This window comes from Pelodiscus sinensis, chromosome 1, assembly GCF_049634645.1.
Source record: "Pelodiscus sinensis isolate JC-2024 chromosome 1, ASM4963464v1, whole genome shotgun sequence".
Lineage (NCBI taxonomy): Eukaryota > Metazoa > Chordata > Testudines > Trionychidae > Pelodiscus > Pelodiscus sinensis.
Window position 1 is genome coordinate 83315946 of NC_134711.1, and position 21818 is coordinate 83337763.

The window sequence follows — 21818 nt, forward strand, 5'->3', positions numbered from 1 at the left end:
CGCGAGCCCAGCGGCTGAGGGTGGGAGGGGCGGGAGGAGGCCGTGGCTTTGTTCCGCGGTCCTGGGCGCTGGGGGGCGGTGTGAGCGGCGCGGCCGCTCGCCGGGAGGCGTCTGTCCTGCCAGCCGCGCCGCCGCCCAGCCTCGCGGAAGGAGGAAGTGGCAGCTGGTTGCGGGGCGCCTCTCCCCGCGCTAGCGGCGCCGAGCCTGACTCAGACCCGCGAAGGGTCCGAACCTGGCTCGTGCTAGCGACCGGCCTCCCCGAGACCCTGCTCCGCGCTGGCTGCCGGTTTCTGCCGCGGCCCGGTAACCGCGCGCCCCAACGGCCCTGGAGAACGGCGCGGGGGGAGGCGCGGGGGCCTCGCTGAAATGCCGCGGGCTCTGCGGGGGGGGGGAGGTGTCTGTCTCCCTTCCAGCCCCCCTCCCTCACTCGCTGCCGCTCTAGCGCAGAGGGTTTGTGCGGCGGGGGTGTGAAGCCCACGAGCTTCTTTTTCCCATTGGTGCCGGAGCTGTGAGACCCCCGCCCATGGGAGCGGCCCCCGGCCGGGGAAAGTTGTCCGGTGCGTAAAGTTTCGTGTCTAATTTCCACCACTTGCCTCTAGGGGGCGTCGGACCCTCTGCGTGGCCGGAGCTTCTGCCGTCGCCCAACCCCCCGGGAGTGCAATGAGGTAGGGTCTCGCTGGCACGTGCTTGCTGAGGCTGCGGCGTGGCTCAGCTATACCTGGGAGCTCGCCTTTGTGATTTTTGAGGCTGGAGGTGCTAGTAATAAATAGGCAGTTTTCAAGCCCAAGTGTTCGGTTTCTGCCTGCTGAGCTGCTGCTACATGGAGATCACACAGCTGTTGCTGCCATCATGTGAGATAATGTAGAAAGACTCATCAGTGCCACTTTCGATAATGCATTTGAATTCTGTTTTTATTTTGGAGACAGTTTTCCTTGGCTGGATGTTTTTTTCAGTCCTAGTTTTATTTTAGCTGGCGCTGTACTTCATAAATAGATTATATAATTAACCTTTGTGGTTGTCACTTGCAAGAATATACTGATAGGGTTTTTGGCTGCCTTCAGTGTCTTTATTATACATGAGAATGAATAAGAACTGTTTTGTCTTTATCGGACAGTTTTGTGTTCTGTTTAGTACATGCCTGATTCCTTACTTAAAGGCTGATGTAATAGGGAGATCTGTCTCATTGGGGAGACTTGGGACATAATTGTGTTTTTATATTACTCCTTAAAATAAGTAGATTAGGCCCAACATTTTGATTTATGGACTGTAATGATTTATTTTAAACACTCCTTTGTATTGAAAACCAAAGAGTGGTACATTGTATTAGTACAGAGGATCCTAAAAGAAAACAGAACTTGCCAGAGCAGTCTGGATCAGAGCAGACCACTGATTCATTTACTTTTGTACTGCTGTCTCTGATTGAAAGTGACCAGAGCCAAATGTTTCAGAGGAAGTCTGAAGAAGCTTCATATTTCTTGGGGGAATTTTGTGCCACTGTGCATGTGCAGAATTAATTTCCCTTGCAGAAACTGGTTACCTGATAAGCATGGCAGTGAAGCTAATGCTTACCAAGTAACCAGTTAACTGTTTAACCTTTAACATCACCAGGGCTTGACAAATGGCTGCGAAATCTGCTCACCAGTCCCGCACTGCACATGCGCAAGACCCGCATGCGCGCGCTGTCGGTGAACGGGACAACTGGCTAAAATCTACTTACCATAGGCGAGTAGATTCAATGATTTGTCGAGCCCTGAACACATCACTAATTCTGACTGGGAAGCAAAAGGAAACTGAGAGAGAGGTCACATGTCCCTCTCCAGCAGCAATGTCAAGCAGGCATAGCAGAAGCAGCCAGGAGAGACATAAATCACTGCCAGGTGGGTGGCTGGGCTAGGTGAAATTTCAAGGCTGTCCCTTTCACTTGCTGTTACAGTGCACCTGGTTCAGAGGGCTGGGGCTCTAGTGTGTTTCTGGAGCATGTCCAGTGCTTGTGCTGCATCAGGGTAGGGTGCAGCCTCACCAGTGAGTTTGTCCTGAAGGGAAGGGAGGCTTCAGGGTGATCCCAATCTTCATGCAACCAGTGGCTTATGCTCCTGTTGGGAGGCAGGTTTTGCGCACACCCCTTGATCGTGTTGTGCCTGCCCTGCAGAGGCATGGGCAAAGAGAATGCACTATGGGGAAGTTGTAGGGTGTCTTGGCCAGGAATGCCATTTAGGGAGTGCAGGGTGCCCAGTAGTGGTGGAGGACCTTAAGGTACCCTATGGTGCAGTATGGTGTTGGAGTTTGGGAGGAGGTCAATGTGGTGGATTAGAAGAGTCAAATCTCCATAAAAGTAGAGGTGAGATCATAGGGATATGCCCTGGGGAAAGGGACAGTGAGTGTGGGAGGAGTAGCTAGGGGTGCTGCATATTTTCGATGTTGGTAGGGACAGCCTGACTCAGAGCCCCTGTTGAGCATACTCTATCCTGGGTTTGCAAGAGCTGAACAAGACTTTGTTAGAATTTTTTCCTGCTGCTGCTGTGATGCTAGGCACTGGAACTGAGAGCGGAAGATAGAGTAAGCGATAGAAGATGCCTTCTTGCTAGCACACAGCCAGCATTGCACTGGAGAAGGAAGCAGTCTGACTTAGATGCAGTAGTGGGTAGAGGAGTTGGAGCAGGAGCTGGGGGCTCAGATAGGAGTCTAAAGGTTGGAGAGGGCATCGAAGGAGCCAGGCATTGTAAGAGAATAGGGAAGATAGCAAACAAGACATGAGTCATAATTCTTTCACTGTATTCCGGGCTGGTTAGACCTCACCTGGAGTATTGTGTCACATTTCAGGAAAGCTGTGTCAAATTGGAGATAGCTCAGAGAAGAGCAGCAAAAATGATTAAATGTCTAAAAAACATTATCTATGATAGATGATTGAAATAATTGGTTTTTTTTAGTTTGGATAAGAGAAAACTGAGAGGGGACATAACAGCTTTCAAGTACCTTAAATGTTGTTGAAAGGAGGAGGGGAAAAAATTATTCTCCTTAACCTCTGATGACCGGATAAGAAACAGTAGGCTTAAATTGTGGTAAGGGAGGGTTAGATTGAACATGAGAAAAAACTTCTTAACTGTCAGTGTTGTTAAGCATTGGAATAAATTACCTACGGAGATTGTGGAATCTCCATCGCTGGAGATTTTTAAGATCAGGTTAGACAAACCCCTGTTAATGATGGTCTAGATCAGCGTTGGGCAACCAAGAATAGGGAGTGGGCTGCATTAATGGCCCTCCCTTCACTTCACTGGGCTGCAGTACTCTGTGGAGCATGCAAATCTGATTCACATTTTGTCCTCGCTCTTCCCCCTCCCTCCCAGATCTGGAACAGCCACAACCAGCTTTGAAGAACTGGGAGGGAAGGGAAGAAGTAGGAAGTGCAGGGTTCCAGTGCCGCTGTGGGAGAGTGGAATAGACAGGGTCTGTAGACTGCAGGTGAAGCTCCAGTGGGCTCCAGGTTGCCTAACACTGGTCTAGATGGTGCTTGGTCCTGCCATGTGTGCAGGGAACTGGACTTGATAATCTCTCAAGATTCCGTCCAGTTCTGTGATTCTGTATTAGGAGCAGGAGACAGGATTTATAAGGAAATAGAATGGGGGTCAGTTAGAAGTTAAGTAGGAGTTGTGTGGGTCGCAATGGAGAAAAGCAGGTGAGAAGTATAGGAGCAGAAGGGAGGGATAGGGACAGGTTGTAGGGACAAAGGATATGTAATAGGGATTTGAAAGTGTAACCGTGTACACAGTTAACTGATGAGCCTAGATTAATTGGTTAACCTTTATGGTTACCGGCAGGCTTCTGGTATGTGTAGGGAGCCTGCGTACATTGCACAAACAGGCTAAACTGAAGTTACATGGGTAATGATGCTAGCATTTTCTAGCATTTTGATGCTTGTGTTTGCAATCTTAATATTCTTCTAATGTAGTTTTTTTAAACATAAAGCTGATCCATGTTACATCTGTGCCTTAGCGAGAGCTTTGCTGCTGCCTAGCTTTGTGTTCAGCTCCCTCACAAATCTGCTTTGCTAGCAAACTCATAACGACTCTACTAATCCAAACCTTGTATTGCAAATAACAATAAGAAAACCCCAACTCCTGAATTCTGTAGAGGCATAGCTGCAAAATCTAGTTCCTCTCACTGGGACACTTCTGTAGGGCTGGCTTGCCATGAGTATTTGGGAAAGGGTGAGGCCCCAGTCCTTACTTTTCCCCTTCTGATGACCCAAGGAAGGGTATAAAGTGTGCGGAGAGCAAGTGAGATGTAAACATGTATGGTGGTGGAGCTTTGTGGGAAATTCTGCCTTTACATACTGATGCTTTGGTATAATCTAGCTGTGCTCTCAGCAAGCAGTGTATGTGAGTAGCTTTTCCAGGGACTTGCCTGGGCAAGTTAGGCAACATTGGAAAACAACTAGTTGGTGAAACTTGACAGTTTTGAACTCTTGTCTTTGGGGAGACTTACTCAGTTATGATAAATAACTCTTTGTATGGTTCACTGCAATATTTGAAAAGTGCCTTGTCCTTGAGACATTATATTAATTGGTATATGTGTCAAAAACATCACTAACTTGTTTGTTTTTCCTCTTGAAAAGTTAATATATATTTGATTGCTAAAAAATGGGAACGTCAGTTGATCTGCAAAGAATTTGTGTATTGAACATTGTCTAATTTCACAATTAAAATATGAAATGTCTCAATTTCAATCATGCTTTAAGTACAAATTTAAATACAACTTTAATGGCGGAGCCACTTAAGTGTCCCAATTATACATAATTTGGCGTGTAGTAGGAGTGTGTTCTTTTTGATAACGTGAACACATTATTAGGGTTTTTGGGTAAGATTTTGAATATACTGGTAATGTTTCACATTTATTGTACAGTATACTTCTAAAATCCAAACACTAATACCTGTCTTTCATTTGCCAAAAAAAAAAAGAAAAGCTACTTACATGTGTTATACTATAAAACAGTGTATTTCAGTCTTTCCGGAATAGTGTATCCCTTTCATGAGTCAATTTATCTTGCATCTCCCCAAGTTGCAACTCACTCAAAAATTATTTGCTTTCAAAATAAAATATAAAAGTACAAAAGTGTCACAGCACACTATTGCTAAAAAAACTCCTTACTCTCTAATTTTTACTATATAATTATAAAATAATTGGAATATAAATATTGTATTTACATTTCAGTGTATAGTATATAGCACAATATAAACAAGTCATTTAATTTAGTTTAGTTTGATTTTGCTAGTGCTTTTTACATAGCATGTTGTAAAACTAGCCAAGCATCTAGATGAGTTGATATATATTTCTGGTTGAGAATCACTGCTAAAGGAGATGATGATAGAGGATTTCATTTTGTTTCCTTAATTTACAGGCAGTCTCTGAGTTACGCGAATCCGACTTATGTTGGATCTGCACTTACGAACGGGGCTTTTCTCGCCCCGGAACTCGCGGGCGGCGGGACCACCCAGACGCGCAGTGGTCCCGCCACCGCGTCCTCCAGGGCGAGAAAAGCTGCTCGGGGTGTCCCTGGGGGTCCCGCGCCTCTGCGGCTTTGCTTGGGGTGTCCCTGGCCTGCTAGGGACCCCTCCCAGCAGACCAGGGACACCCCGAGCAGACCAGGGACACCCGGAGTAAAGCCGCAGAGGCGGCGGAGTCCTGTGCCTCCAAGGCTTTGCTCCGGAGCAAAGCCGCAGAGGTGCGGGACCCCACCACCTCCAAGGCTTTGCTCCGGGTGTCCCTGGTCTGCTGGGGACACCCCCCCCCCCCCCCAGCGGACCAGGGACACCCGGAGCAAAGCCGCAGAGGCGCGGGACCCCGCCGCCCCCGCGGCTTTGCTCCGGGTCTCCCTGGTCTGCTGGGGGGGACGACGCAGCTAGTGCGCCACCCCCCCCCAGCAGACCAGGCTTTTGTTGTGGACGCCTGGGGTAGAGCAGCTGGGGTGCTGCCGGGTTGGTCCTGGGGGGACCTACCTGGCAGCGCCCCAGCTGTTCTGTCCCAGGCTCCAGATTCAGCCGCTGTTGAAACTGATCAGTGGCTGATTCCAGGAAGCTGGGGGCAGAGCAACTCTGCCTCCGGCTTCCTGTTGTCAGTCCCTGGTCAGTTTCAGCAGCAGCAGCTGAATCTGGAGCCAGTTCCGACTTACGCACAAATTCAACTTAAGAACAAACCTATAGTCCCTATCTTGTACGTAACCCGGGGACTGCCTGTATTATGTTTATCAGCCGAGCTGGATATAAGCATCTGAGCATGGATGGTAATACAGATATCTAGGAGAGGGGTAATACAAATATCTTAATATAATGTTCTCAAGAAATACCAGTAATAGGCTGACATGTTGGTTGCTTGTGCAGTTTCTAGTGATGTAATTCATAACATGAACTTAACTGAAGATCAGCTATATTTCAGCTGCTGGAGTTAATGTTGGGGTTACTGTTGCCATTTGCTTTTTAAATGACATTACATAAAAGGAAATATATTTTGAAATCAATTTGTTTCTTACTGTCTTGACTAGCTCATGTTCCTGTGCAAATTTATTTTTACTGCACTGAAGAAAAATGGATGTGAAGTCTCGAAATCATTTGCTTCTGAATCATGAAGCATTGGAAAGAGACATCAAGACCTCTTACATTATGGATCATATGATTGCTGATGAAGTACTAACATTACAGGAGGAGGAGAAAGTAAAAGCACAGGTAAAATACATATCTTAATCAATTTCCTGTTCTCAGACTGATCAACATGTTTTAGAATACTTGTTTGAATAAACTTCTGACATCTTAGGCCATGATTCAGCAATATACCCAAACACATGTCTAACTTCATGTAGGGCTACTTACATGCTCAAAGTTAACTGTGTGTTTGAATATCTTGCTAAATTCAAGTCTTAATGCAAGTTCATTATCTGACCTGTATTAGCAACAAGTGTTCCTGGCAATAAGAAGCACAGTATTTAACTAGCTAGGTGTTGGAACTAGATCTAATAAGTCTCTCAATTTTTGAGATTTTATATAATAAATTTTTATTTCTTTGCTTCTGTTAGACTACGCAGAGGGAGCGAGCTGCTATGCTAATAAAAATTATTCTTGCAAAAGATAATTATTCATATATATCCTTCTATAATGCACTGCTTCATGAAGGGTACAAAGACCTGGCTGCTCTTCTTCAGGATGGAATACCTATCCTCTCTTGTAAAGGAAACAAGTCTATGGATGGAGGTACTTCATATGGTCAGTATAACTCTTTCATTCTTTAGTCTTGAAGATAGACTTAAATCCTGGTTTAATTCCTTCAAAATGAATAAGTGTACGGCTTCTTGAGACAGTTTAATTTGGTATGGCACTAGCCAATGTTTCCATATTTCATCTGACATACAGGGTGGGGAAGAGAGTGGTCTTGTATGAAATTGGTGGTTTCATGTTCAGTAATTTTATTTTAAGAAATTTTCTGTTGATTAGTATTTAAATGAAGGCTAACATGTCCCATATTTCCATTTAAATCTGAAGACTTGACTGTGAAGAAGTAGTCAAGAGGAAGAGCTTTGTTGTAAGCATATTTTAAAGAAGCTGAATTTGAGTAGAGTATAGAAGTAAAATTCTGAAAATCTTCTTGGAAACTTACTTCCTGCCCACAAAACTTTCTTTTATGTTAATTTAATACTTGGGGCATACTAAAAGTCCATTAATAGTTTATTCACATTTCTCATCTACCATAAGCGTGTGTTTAAAGTATAGACTTCAAATTGTCTTAAGTGCATTCCTAAACCGATTCAAACATCTTGTTGGCAGTAGTTGTGTTCTGTGACTGATGTGAAATGGGGCGATTGTCTCTGAGCAATCCTTAGTGGCATGAGCATTCATATAGCATTTGAAAATGTGCCATCAACCTTACTGTACTTTTATTGATTATCTAGGTCTAAAAATGTGTCATGGAGGGTGAGTTACTCCTTTATGCTACAGTGATCAGTCCTCTAGTTCACAGTGGAAATGTAATCATAGGCAGCGCAGTGAGAGAGAAGCCGATTCCTGTTTTGTAACCTTTATGTTTGTTCTGGGGACAAACAGTAGATTTCGGCAACTGATGATCTAGTAGTTTTTATAACAGAATTTGTTTTAAGAGCTGGGGGGAGATTGTTTAGACATTATTTCTGTTCTGTGTATGTATTTTTAAATTTCAGTGAGGACTGTCCTCTGTGAAGGTGGAGTACCACAAAGACCAGTTGTATTTGTTACTCGTCCAAAACTAGTGAAAACAATTCAACAGAAACTGTGTAACTTAAGAAGTAATCCAGGTTGGGTCACTGTTTATGGAATGGCAGGTTGTGGGAAGTCTGTTTTAACAGCAGAAGCACTTCGGGATCACCATCTTTTGGAAGGTACTTTTAGCATTGTCATATAACTATTACAGGTGCCCATTCTTAATTTGTACAGACAGTCCTCTGGCAAAGCCTCAGAAGTGCGGGACCCCGCCGCGGCTGCGGCTTTGCTCCCGGTGCCCCTGGTCTGCTGGGGACTGTCTCCAGCAGACCAGGGACACCGGGAGCAAAGCCGCAGCGGCGGCGGGTTCCGCGCCAGAGCAAAGCCTCAGAGGCGCGGCACCCCGCCGCTGCAGCTTTGCTCCCCGTGTCCCTGGTCTGCTGGGGGGCAGGAGGGGCGCAGGTAGTGTGCCCCCCCCCCCCCCCCCCAGCAGACCAGGCTTTTGTTGTGGACCCTGGGGCAGAACAGCTGGGGCACTGCCGGTTGGTCCCGCAGCGCCGCTCTGGCACTACTGGACCAACCCGGCAGCACCCCCGCTGCTCTGCCCCAGGCGTCCTGATTCAGCCGCTGCTGGTCAGTTTCAGCAGCAGCTGAATCAGGACGCCTGGGGCAGAGCAGCTGGGGTGCTGCTGGGTTGGTCCAGTAGCGCCGCTCCTCGGCGCTACTGGACCAACCCAGCAGCACCCCAGCTGCTCTGCGCCAGGCGTCCCCAAGTCAGCCGCTGCTGAAACTGACCAGCGCTGACTACAGGAAGCCTGAGGCAGAGTTGCTCTGCCCCGGGCTTCCTGGAATCAGCCGCTGATCAGTTTCAGCAGCAGCTGACTTGGGGACGCTTGGGGTTCTTAAGTTGAATCTGTATGTAAGTCAGAACTGGCGGTCAGTTTCAGCAGCGGCTGAATCTGGACGCCAGTTCCGACTTACATACAGATTCAACTTAAGAACAAACCTACAGTCCCTATCTTGTACGTAACCCAGGGACTGCCTGTACATAACATTTTCATAAATCATTACTGAGCTTAAGTCCCATTGCAGGTAAATGGGATTCAGGCTTCTAAATGACATGTGCATTTCTGAAAAAAGTCATCTAGTATTTATAGTTTTGATACTCTGAAACCGTGTTTCTTAAACGTTTTAAGACTGAGGAACACCAAGGATTTTTGGTTGAGCCACAAAAAAAAAAAAAAAAAAGAGAGTCCGGGGTGGGGGGAGGAGGGCAGGGGTGGAGTAAGTTATTGAGAGGCAAAAAAGGTAGGGGGAAAGTTATTGAGCAAAAAAAAAAAGTTGCCTGCCCCTTTAAGGGTGGCCATTTTGAATTCTCTTGTTTTCCACAGTACACTTCCAACTGCCGGTGTGCCGCGGAACACAGGTTAAGAAACGCTGCACTAAAATCATTGGATGTAACTAGGTCATGGAAAAAGTCCTCAGAATTACTTTCCGATTCTGCATAGTATTTTTGGAATAAGGATATAAGCAGTTCACTCTGCTTTGGTTGATGTGCAAATGCGTTTGAATTTAGAATTACGGAAGTATTTTATTCACATTTCAAAATATGTTTACCTAGTTTGACAGCTGCTTAGGAACCTAAAATTTATTTCCATCTTAGCTTTATGAAATATTTTCTTGATATAATTTTGATTATATTTATCACTAATTTGTCACTAATAGCAAATATGTGTCACCTAAAAATACGTATTTTAATTCTTCATTATCTTTTTCCTAGATTGCTTCCCAGGAGGGGTACATTGGATTTCTGTTGGAAAACAAGACAAGGCGGGACTTCTAATGAAACTCCAGAATATTTGTAGTAGACTAGACCAGGATTTCTCTCTTTCACAGAGGCCACCACTTAATATTGAAGAGGCTAAAGACCGTCTTCGTCTGCTGATGCTGCGCAAATACCCCAGGTACTATTGATGGGATAAATGATGTGTCTGAGGAATTAGGTTATATATAAGAAAACACAATCTTGGTCAAGTTATTTAGCCTTATTGTGACTCCTCTTTAAAACTTGTACGAGGTTATAATGTGGTCACCTTTTAAATTCTTTCCAACCTAACCTTTGAATATCCTAGGAAGTAATGCAGTAGATTATAGAGGAAATGTTGTTTAAGGCAAAACTGAAGGATCTTCAAGAAGTTGGGTTACTCTTAAACATATTATCAGGGCTCGACAAATCAGTGAATCTACTCGCCCGTGGCGAGTAGATTTCAGCCGGTCGCCCCGTTCACCAGCGGTGCGTGCATGCACAATGCGGGTCTTGTGAATGCGTAGTGCAGGGCTGACGAGTAGATTTCACTGCGGTTTGTCAAGCCCTGCATATTATGATGCTCAAATGAAAGGCCCCGTATGAGGATTTTCCACTCTGTATGTGTGATGGGTTCAGAAAGGCATGCAAAAACTGAAATTAGACACACATGTAAAAGGATTTATAATATACACTGGAAGATTTACCCCGTGTTGCTTGGGTCCTTACCTCAAATATTTTTATTTTTATTCATTTAAATAATTGTTCTGGGGTAGGACTGTGGATGAGGGGCTCGGTATGCAGCCCCAGGGAGAGAGGATTACTCTAGCCGTCTGATCTGATCTAGCTCACTGACAGATCTGAAGGTTTGCCCATCCCTGGACTAGGAGGGGACACACGTTGTAATTTATGTAAGCTTATCTTACTGCATTCATCAGGGGCTTCTTGCATTCCTCCATTCCACCTCATAAGTTCCTTAAATGCCATTCCTGGGATTCTCCAGTCTCTCTTCTGGTTCGGGTTCTGTGTGTCTCCTTACCCTTATGTTGGGATCACTTGATTGCCTCTCATGGGTATTGTTTGTCACTCTTTTCCCCCATAGCAGAGTACACATTCTCCTATCAACACTAAGGGATCTTTTTCTTTCCTGCCATGCTGAGAGTTGTGTTTCTCTTTCCCTGCACTCCTGCTCCCCCAGTTCTTCCCAAAAGTCCCTTTCTTCCATCTCAATAGCAATGGATAGGTGCTGGCTGGTAAATTGTCTTCTCTTGCCATGGAGTAGATTTTTGTGGAGGTTGGATATCAGGAAGAAGTAGTGAAGCTTCATCTTCTTCCCTGCCTGCTGAGCCACCACCACATAGCTGTTACGTGGTTAGCAGTTCTGAAAGCAATTTGCTGTCTACAAGCTGGGATAATGTTATACTTAAATGAGTTAATGGGTGTCATCTACCATTTGTTTTTGTTGTTGTTTGATTTGATGTATAGAAAATTGCAGAGGTACTTTAATCTGTAGTTGTGCTAATGAGATCGCACGTGGCTCAATATGTCCTTCAGTGTTACATAGTTCTGACTTTCTTCAAAACAAATAGGGTTCCCTGCATTTTTGGAGTTTTAGATGTGCTTCTCAAAAGTTACACTTCACAAACATACACATACAAATAGAGAGATGCTGTTGAGTGAGTGGAGGGTAAGCTTCTCAAGTTTGGAAAACATATATATATTTTTCTATCCTGAAAGGTATTAAGAAGAAAAATTTCGAAATGCTTGCCTAATAATTCATTTGTGACAGAGATACAGCCATAAATTACAAGCAAAGTTGTATATTTTCCCTATTGACAAAGTGGTGAATGGCAAAACGTTTACAGTAATTAATTATATTTTGAGATATTTGGCTTCAAAACACACCATTCTTTCCTGAATTGCAATATTTAATGCGACTTACAGATAGCATTTTAATAATGAAATAACTTTCCAGAATACTTTTTTGAGAAGTGGTTAGTTGACCCTAATTTTTTTTCCTGGTTTAGGTGTCTCCTAGTTCTGGATGACATTTGGGATTCCTGGGTATTAAAAGCTTTTGATAATCAGTGTCAAGTTCTTATTACCAGTAGGGATAGGAGTGTAACTGACTCAGTGACTGGTAAGAATTGTTTTCTTCCCTTGCCTAGCTTTTGATACATATGTATGTTTTTAAAGCTATTCAACTTTTGATTTAAATGTTTGCATTCCTTTTGAAAGGAACCGCTTTTTTCTTTTTCACTTCAGTTATAAAAATAATTTGTCAGGTGTGCTCTACCTCTCTTGGGTGCAAGTGGCTAATGTAATAGGGGATTTAAAGTACACAGAACTGGTAGAGTTGTCTGCTACACTCCAGTTCCATAAGTTTATGCATGGGAAAATGTTATGTACTATTAACATAAAACAGTATGTTATGAATCTGACATGTTGCCTGGAATCTACTCTTTCTGATTTCTCCAAATCATTTTGCAGCTTGTCTTTTCTGCTAGTGTTGGTGGAATACTTGATCATAGTTCATTTGTCTTTTTAAATTATAATATTAACTAACTCCTAAATTGCTCTTGCAGTCCCACTTGATAGCATTCTCACCTTGGAAGTCTTTCTGCAAGTAATTAATTTTCTGTTATTCACCTGATTTCTAATAATCCATGTTAATAACACATACTATTAAAACTAAATATCAACCAGTTAACAATATGAGTCAGAGTTCAAAAATTTGCTAGTTATGTTAGATGCCTTTGTCTGTGGGTGTGCAACTTGAGACTATTACTTTCAGAGGATCAGTATTTAACAATTTTGAAAATCTAGACCCCTTGAAGTTTCTCACATTGAATGCCCAAAATCACCACTTGCTTTTGAAATTCATGCCCACAACACAGTTCTACATTAAATATATTTTATCTACAGGCAGTCCCCAGGTTACGTACAAGATAGGGACTGTAGGTTTGTTCTTAAGTTGAATCTGTATGTAAGTCGGAACTGGCGTCCAGATTCAGCTGCTGCTGAAACTGATCAGTTTCAACAGCGGCTGAATATGGACGCCAGTTCTGACTTACATACAGATTAAACTTAAGCACTCCAGGCATCCCCAAGTCAGCTGCTGCTGAAACTGATCAGCGGCTGATTCCAGGAAGCCCGGTGCAGGGGCTTCCTGTAGTCAGCCACTGGTCAGTTTCAGCAGCGGCTGACTTGGGGACACCTGGGGCAGAGCAGCTGGGGTGCTGCTGGGTTGGTTCAGTAGCGCCGCCGCTCCTCGGCGCTACTGGACCAACCCAGCAGCACCCCAGCTGCTCTGCCCCAGGCGTCCTGATTCAGCCACTGCTGAAACTGACCAGCAGTGGCTGAATCAGGACGCCTGGGGCAGAGCAGCTGGGGTGCTGCCGGGTTGGTCCAGTAGCGCCCAGAGCGGTGTTATGGGACCAACCGGCAGCGCCCCAGCTGCTGTACCACAGGCGTCCGGAGCAAAGCCGCGGAGCACGGGGGCAGCGGGACAGCCCAGACGCGCCGTGGCTGTCCTGCTGTTCTCGGGCTCCGTGGCTTTGCTCTGCTTTGCTCCCCGTCCCCCTGGTTTGCAGACCAGGGGGATGGGGAGCAAAGCGGCGGAACACGCGGGCAGCGGACAGCCCAGAAGCATCTGGGCTGTCCGCTGACCACGTGCTCCGCCGCTTTGCTTCCTCTCCCTGGTCTGCTGGAGAGGGAGAGGGAGGGGCCCCGTTTGTAACTGCGGATCCGACATAAGTCGGATCCGCGTAACTCGGGGACTGCCTGTATTAGCTACTTTGTGGCTTTTGCATAACCCTTTAATACAGACATCATGTAATTGCATGCTGCTTGCAAAGGTGCATTGAGTGAACTCATGGTCAGATTGGCTAGTAATCTCATTTTTTTTCCTTCCTCACCTTGTTAAGAACAGTTGCAGAACATAATTTCCGCCTTCCCTAGGCTGTGGGATATTTTTCCTACTCAGTATATTTTAGTTTTATTGTTGTGGTTCTGATATTTCATTCACTAGAACTCTTAAAATTCTTAGATATGTTTTTGTTCAAACCTATTCAGATTTGTATATGATTTCCTCTATTTTCTTTTTATTATCCTCCCTGATGTGTATTGCTGTTTGTGCCACAAGAAAGAACGCTATAGTTTTAGATTTATTTTTAAAGTGTAAACATGTTTATTACTAAGAAAATTTGCCTTCATTTAGTGCCTTTCAGATTTACGAGTTATCTTTGGTGTGCTGCTTTCTGTTTCCTTCCTTAAGCTGATGTTTGCCAAAGTCTATCCCTCTTGAAATAAGGGATAAGGGATCTTTCGGAAAAGGCTTTATTTTTCGAAAGATCAGCCTCTAGACTGGCGCTTTTCTCCGACAAAGCTCCGTGCCGAAAAAAAGCAACAGCCATTTTTATGCTAATGAAGCGCGGGAGATTTAAATCCCTGCTCCATTAGCAATTGCGATACGTCTAATTTAAATCCCTTTTCCGAAAAAGGGATGTAGTCTAGACGTAGCCTTAGGTTTGGGCTTCTATAATATTTAACTCTTTGGAATGGGAACTTGTTTAGCAAATTTACATACTGTACCATTTCATAAATATTTATGGCATGACATAAGCAACAAAAAAAACACTTGCAAAATCTGTAGTCAGTGATGTTTTACTTAAGCTGCCAACCTTCACTATGTTTTCTTAATCTATTTTAAATGCTAACTTTATTGGGTGGGGAAGGAGATGGCCTGAATACTAAACTATAGTCTAGTAATTATCACTGCAACAATTTTGTACTTATTACATATCGGTTTGATAAGTGTAATTTATGCTCCTTTCCCCATCAATCTAGGTACAAAAGTACTTTAGTGACATACAAAGAAGGAAGAGCCAAGTCTTTAAGCACACACGTTATTTAAAGTTTTTGTTTGGTAGTCCTTTAACCTTTTGCACACAAGCTAATTTAAATACTTCAGATACTTCTTACTAAGTTTTTGTTTTTACTTAATTTAAATCTCCAGGCAATAAATATGAAGTTTCTGTGGAGAGTGGATTAGCACACGATAAAGGACTAGAAATTTTATCTCTGTTTGTTAATATGAAAATAACAGATTTGCCAGAAGAAGCTAATAGTATTGTAAGGGAATGCAAAGGTATGTAGTTTTAGTTTTTACAATTAGAAATATTTTTATTTTTTAGTTTCTGCTTTATAGAAATAAAGTAAGGAACACTAAGTCTGTACTACAGCATTGTTTTAAATGAACAACAAAATGAATGCTTATCTTGGCTTTTGAGTATACAGCTTTTTCTGCCTCCTTTCTCATTCTGTGTAGAGTATGTACAGGAAGAGTATTCAGATGAGTTCTCAAAAGTTTCATACACATAAATAAAGTGCATATCTTGTTCACTTTGCCTCCAACATCCCAAGATGTTTGTCGAAGAAACAAGAACCTGACCTGACTTCCTCATCAATGTCTGTATTAAATTGTTAAGCAATAAATTTCAAGATTTTAAACTTTTTTTATTCATGTTTTTCAGGTTCCCCTCTTGTTGTGTCATTGATAGGTGCACTATTACGAGATTTCCCTAACCGATGGGAATATTACCTCAGACAGCTGCAGAATAAGCAATTTAAAAGAATAAGGAAATCATCGTCTTATGATTACGAAGCACTTGATGAAGCCATGTCCATGAGTGTTGAAATGTTAAATGAAAAATTTCAAGACTATTATAAAGATCTTTCTGTCCTTCAAAAGGATGTTAAGGTGCCAACTAAGGTAATAAAAGCAAAACTGAAGAGTTTTATAGTTGTTATTGAGATTCAACTACTCACTTTGACTAAAAGTAATAGTTTTTCTTTTCCTTTTAATATGTATGACCTAATGAAAAGAATTTATCACCAGTGTGATTTTAAAAAGTAACAGCATCTTAGTTTGATATTTAAGAAGTTGTACCTGAAGAGCTGTTGCAATACGCTTGAACCTCTTTAATCTGGCAACCTTGAAAAATAGGCTGTGCTGGATTATGGAATTTTCTGGATCATGGATGTTTGCCATAATGAAGGGTAAAAAAGTCTTACTAAAGCTTTTGTATTTACAAACCGTTATAGAGAACTTTACATGTATGTATAACATGTCATAAGATAAATCCTTAATGCACTGTATTTAAACTGTTGTTGGGAGTTGGGTGTACAGATTCTGGGAGGCAGGAGCAGGGTGGGAATGGGGCCGGGGGGAGAGGTAGGGTGCAGGAGTGTGCTGGGGTGGCGTCTAGGATGGTGTAGGAGTGTGTTTGGGTTGGGGGGGTCTGGTCTGGAAGGGAGGGAGGATGTAGGAATGTGCTGGGGGTGTGGGATCTGGGAGGTAGTGAGGGTGCATGAGGGGCATGGGTTTTGTGGGGTCTAGGCATAAGGAAGATGGGATTGGGGTGCTTATCTGGCATCCCACTCTCAGGGACACACGTGGCTCCATGCCTCCTGCCATTCCCATTGGCCATAATTCGAAGCCAATGGGAGTGGTGGTGGGGGGCAGCTGCCAGACATGTGCTTTACCGCATTGCTGTTCCCCCAGTTGGGGGTAGACGAGAGTGGCAGCACACAGAACTGAGTCCTACCTGTGCCAGGCAGAACCCCCAGGCTGGATCCAAGCTACGGCTGGGCTGGCGTGCATCTGGCCTGCAATCGTAACTAGCGGGGAGCTGATGCTGGCATTCAAGCCATATGAAGGTCTGAACCATGGATGTTCCTGAATCACAGACACCCACATTAAGGAGGTTCAAATGTAATATAATACCTAGGCCTTATATAGCTCTTTTGATCAGACTTTATTGATTTAGCTAAAAGTTGAAAAAGCATATTGAAAGTGGTTAGCATTTGAGAGAGGTTGAGTAAATAAGCATGATCTTCATTGGTAAGAATGTGCAGATGAATGAAGGCAGATGGGTGAATTAATGGCAGGCTGCCACTTGATTAATTTAGTGCTTCTTCCCAGTGTTGTTTCGCTTACCTCTCTCATACTAGGCATTTCACTGGGCCCAGTGTGGGTTTACATGGCTCCCTACATATAACCAATAACATGGGGCAGACTCTCCTCAGCTTACCTTTAGGACTTGGCTCACTTCTGATTCTTTTTGCCCTACACATATAAGGAGGTACTCAAGTGGTATCTAGATCTCTGAAGAGTTCCGGTCTCCCCTTTTCCTAAGCAAAATCCTGGGTCTAATTTAAGAACATTAGAATGGTTATACTGTGTCAGACAACACAGGTGCTCCAGTAGGAATGAAGAAAACAGGTAATCATCTCACCTGTTTCCAGCTTCTGGCAAACAGAAACTAGGAACACCACTCCTGCCCACCCTTGCTAATAGCCATTGATGGACCTATCCTTCAAGAACTTAGCTAGTTCTTTTTTGAACTGTTATAGGTTTTCGCAACATCCTCTGGCAAGGAGGTTGACTGCGTTTTGTGTGAAAAAACACTTCCTTTTGTTTTTTTTTAAACCTGCTACCCGTTAATTTCATTTGGTGACTTACAGTTCTTGTGTTATGAAGAGGAAACAAACTTTCTTATTTACTTTTTCCACTCCAGTCATAATGCTATAGACCTTTGTCATTCTCCCCTTAGTAGTCTCTTCTTCTAAGGTGAAAGGTCCCAATCTTACTAGTCTCTCCTCATACAGAAGCTGTTCCATACCCCTAATACATTTTGTTGCCCTTTTCTGAACCTTTTCCAGTTTGACTATTTCTTTTAAGATGGGGCAGCCACACGTGCATGCGGTATTCAAGATGTGGGCATACCATGGATTTATATAGAGGCAATATATTTTCTGTGTTTATTGTCTATACCTTTCTTAATGAGTCCCAAAATTCTGTTCGCATTTTCGACTGCTGCTTCACATTGAATGGATGTTCTCAGAGAACTATTCACAATAACTCCAAGATCCCTCTTGTACATAATTTTGCATTTGTAAACATTGAATGCCACAGGCCATTTTACTTCCCAGTCATTCAGATTTGTGAGATACTTTTATTGTTCTTCATGGTCTGCTTGGGACTTGACAGTCTCTTGTAGTTTAGTATCATCTGCACATTTTTGCCACCTGTTTACCCCTTTTTCCATATAATTTATGAATATGTCGAATATGACTGGTTCCAATACAGATGGCTATGTGTGTGTCCCAGTAGAGCTTGGACCTCATTGGTCTGGCACCTTTGGGACCTGACTCGACCCAAATGAGGGGATTTGCTGGGCCAGGGAAGGTCCCTCCCCACTTAGCCATGCTGCCACTGGGCTTGGCCTCCAGCCCTTCAGGGCTCTCTGGCTGTGGTGCTCCATCCCTAGCAGTACCAGGGTCGGAGTGCCACGTCCAAAGCCGTGCAGCTACGGCAGAGCTCTGCAGCCTCCTGGGGCTGGGGCTCTGCGGCCAGTGTGTAGGGACAGGGACGGAGCTCCGTGGCCCAGGCCATAGCTCCATGACTGCCGCTAGAGCTGGTGTTCCCCGGTTGCTGGAATTAGAATGCAGTCAGGAATGGGGCCAGAGCTCCCTGGCTACCACTGGGGTCAGAGCTTCTTGGCCAAGGCCAGAGGCCCAGGGCTGCTTGAGCCAGAATTCCCCCCCCCTTGCCCCTTATGGTGCTCCTGCCCCACCACCAGACCTTCCTCTTCCTGGGCTCTGTCGGACCATGGATGTTGTCTGACCGGGGAGTCCCAGTTAAGGCAGGTACAACCTGTACAGACTTCGAGATTTACCCCTGCCCTGTGGCCCTTTCGTTTTTTGTGTAGGCTGACCACCGGTTGCAGATTTCAATACAATTAAATAAACTAATAAAATTTTGCTCCCCTCTTCTAAAAATGAAAACCAATTACTTTTTCTCAAACTGATCTCTAGAGTGTGGCTTTACTATGTTTTTTCCCATTTTCCCCCTGTGCATTTTAAGTACACTCACTTCTTACCTGGTCCAATGGTAGTCTAAATATTTTGTACATCAGATTTTCCTTCCCTTTTAGTTATTTTAAACAAAGATTGCACATGTGCTGTCTTCTGGAGCTGGAAATCTCTCATCAAGAACTTAAGTATTTTTTGGCAATATTTAGGGCTAAGAAAATTTCTACTGTGCATTTTTGTGTAAATCCAAATTGATCTATTAATCTAGTTTGGTATGGAAAAATTAACATTGGTGACCTCATTGTTTTGTCTGTTCTATAAGAAGTTGTATTCATTAATTAATGTGGTCTTTGTTGTCTGGTAATTTAAGTAATTTGGGGGTAATAGCCATATTGCTGCTTTAGTCCTACCTCTTTTATGTTTTATGGCTTTTCAGGTGCTTTGTATTCTTTGGGATATGGAGACTGAAGAAGTTGAAGATATACTGCAAGAGTTTGTTAATAAATCTCTCTTATTTTGTGACCGTAATGGGAAATCATTCCATTATTATTTACATGATCTTCAACTTGACTTCCTCACAGAGAAAAATCGCAATCAGCTTCAGGTACAGTAGCCATAACTCTAGTTTATACTTACTCTTAAACATTGGTCAGCCAGGTGTAGCGATGGGCAACCTAGGCTCGTGAATGGGCCACATGAGTGTGTCTCCATCTCCACGAGCTGTAAGATTGTTGTAACCAAGATGGTTTTCCGGGATAGGATAGTTTTGCTAACAGTACTGGCATACCTAGAATTTGTGGATTGTGTTGGTTGAACCGCACATAGCAAGTGCTTTGATTGGCTGTATAAGGAACACATAGATCTCACAGTCATTGTTATGAGCATATACCTCACTTCATCTGGTTTTGTTTTACATGCATGTTGCTTTAGTAATACTGGTATGGAAAAAACTGCTTGGTCAGAAACCAGCAGAATCTGGCAAACCTTTGGGCAACAGTAAACAAAATGTCTTGTGGGTTACTCATAGAATCCTGATGAGCTGCATGTAACCTGTGGGCTACAGATTTCGCACCAATGGCCTACTGTGTTAGATACACTTCTGTTACAGAAAATAGCCGTAGTCTATATTCCCATGTTACAGAATGTTAATAACCATTTTTGTAAAGGTAGATCTTAAATGCAGTTAACTTTAAGTATGCTTATTAATGGGGTTTTTTTGACAGTCATAATTTGTAACTATTTTGATGCTGAGAAATTTGAAAAAGTTGAGCTTAGTTGACAGTGGGCATGTTTGGAGTTATAAGACTCTTTAAAATAAATTTCTTCTCTTGTCTCGGATTCTCTGGATATTACCCATTACAAGTAGAAGATAATCTTCACACCACTATGTGATGTCATACCACTTCCTTTTTGGTCTATTTTTAAATGGAGTATAGAAAAGTGTATGTGTGTGTATATTGGTGGTCTCTTGAATGAAACCCGGGGGGGAATGAGAGAGTGATTGCAAGTAGTATATATTTTTCTCTCCTATTTGCCTTGTAGTATACACTCAATTAGCAAAAGTAACAGTGAGAAATTAAAGTCAAAGAATAAGATCAACAACAAGAGTTATTTATGCATGTTACAAAAGGCTTTAGAATTTAAGGCTGACTACAACCGTAAAATCTTTTTAATTTAGATTTTTAAAAAATAGTTCCCCATATTTCACTTTCCAGTTTAGTTCATTAATTGGAGAATAATGTTCTTTGAGTACTGTCCCTCTGGGTGCTCCACTGCAGGTGTCCGTGTGCTCATAGTTGGAAATTTTTGGTAGTAGTGCCTGGTTGGGTTGCATAGGCATAGTCCCTGATGCCATGCAACAAACCCCCTGTCAATTTCTTATTTACCAGCCTAGGTTACGAATTGAAACACTCAGCAGTGCCTGGCTACTTTGTAGTTAATTATTCTACCGTTGTTACTTAGCTTCCTGTTAGCAGATACTTCGTTTCCTTTTCTTTTCCTTTTTCCTTGATTTAAAAAACAAACAAACCAAACAAACCCACAGAAACCTTTTCCCTTCTCTTTTCTACCTTGAATTGTGTCAACTGCCTATGAAGACCTTCAGTAACCGTCAGCATATGGAGCCCTTTTGGGAGTGAAATACACCAATAGAAATGCCCTGTTTCCTGGACTTTACACACTGCTGCACCTGTGATCGCTGCCTAGGCAAAACGCATATTTCACAGAAGTTTTAACATTGTCTCATGCTCACGGCTAGAAATTTACAGTTCAAAATGTCTCCTTATGGTGCAGTCTTTGAGAGGTGCTTTGGAGCCTGAAATTCTGGGCCCTGCCCACCTCTAACTTGCCTCACCAACTGCAGTTTCAGACTAGAGTCCTTCCTCAGGGCAACATGCCAAACCTAAGAGACAGGCACCTGACTCCCCAAAGCAGGAACCAGCCATAAAGAGCCTTTCTGTGTATGCAAGTTAAATAGTGGTTAGTAAGCTAATTGAGTAGTTAATGGAATTTCCTTTGACCACTCAATTAGTCGATAAGGGGGTTAATTCCTAGGCTGTGGTGCAGCTCTGCATTTTAAATGGCAGATCCACAGCATAAGCTGGGACTTAGCTGTCCCAGCTTGCACCCAGTCCCAGACCCGGCAGCTCTTACGACATTTAAAAAGCAGAGGTGCAGTGTAAAAGTAGGGTAGGCAAAAACGGAATTATTGTTAATTTTAGTTGCATAAACCCATAGTAGCACTTAAAATAGCACTATTTTCTGGCAACTAATGATTAAAGAGGGCATAACAGGGCTTTATCCTTCTCTGTCTCTTCTCTAGCCACAAACTGCTTGGCAATCTTCTTTCTCTCAAAACCTTTTTGCAATTTATTTACAGTGTCCTTTCCCACCACTTTTACAATGTGTGTAGCTCAGAATAT

The 21818-nt window shown here is 43.3% G+C and overlaps 1 protein-coding gene across 6 annotated transcripts in view; it reads left to right on the plus strand.

The window, feature by feature from the left end:
* Positions 1–42: 42 nt before the first annotated feature.
* APAF1 (apoptotic peptidase activating factor 1) overlaps positions 43–21818 on the plus strand; it is an 88532-nt gene continuing 66756 nt past the window's right edge. The window contains exons 1-10 of one of the 6 annotated variants that reach the window (XM_075934043.1): positions 43–303; positions 600–665; positions 6536–6716; positions 7064–7250; positions 8198–8395; positions 9997–10180; positions 12048–12160; positions 15038–15169; positions 15555–15793; positions 19334–19501. In XM_075934043.1, the coding sequence (XP_075790158.1) occupies positions 6579–6716; positions 7064–7250; positions 8198–8395; positions 9997–10180; positions 12048–12160; positions 15038–15169; positions 15555–15793; positions 19334–19501 (1359 nt within the window). In that variant the 5' untranslated portion in view covers positions 43–303; positions 600–665; positions 6536–6578. Of the gene's footprint in view, positions 558–599; positions 666–6535; positions 6717–7063; positions 7251–8197; positions 8396–9996; positions 10181–12047; positions 12161–15037; positions 15170–15554; positions 15794–19333; positions 19502–21818 lie in introns of all 6 variants that reach the window. The other 5 variants (XM_075934039.1, XM_075934030.1, XM_075934023.1 and 2 more) reach the window with 5 other exon arrangements.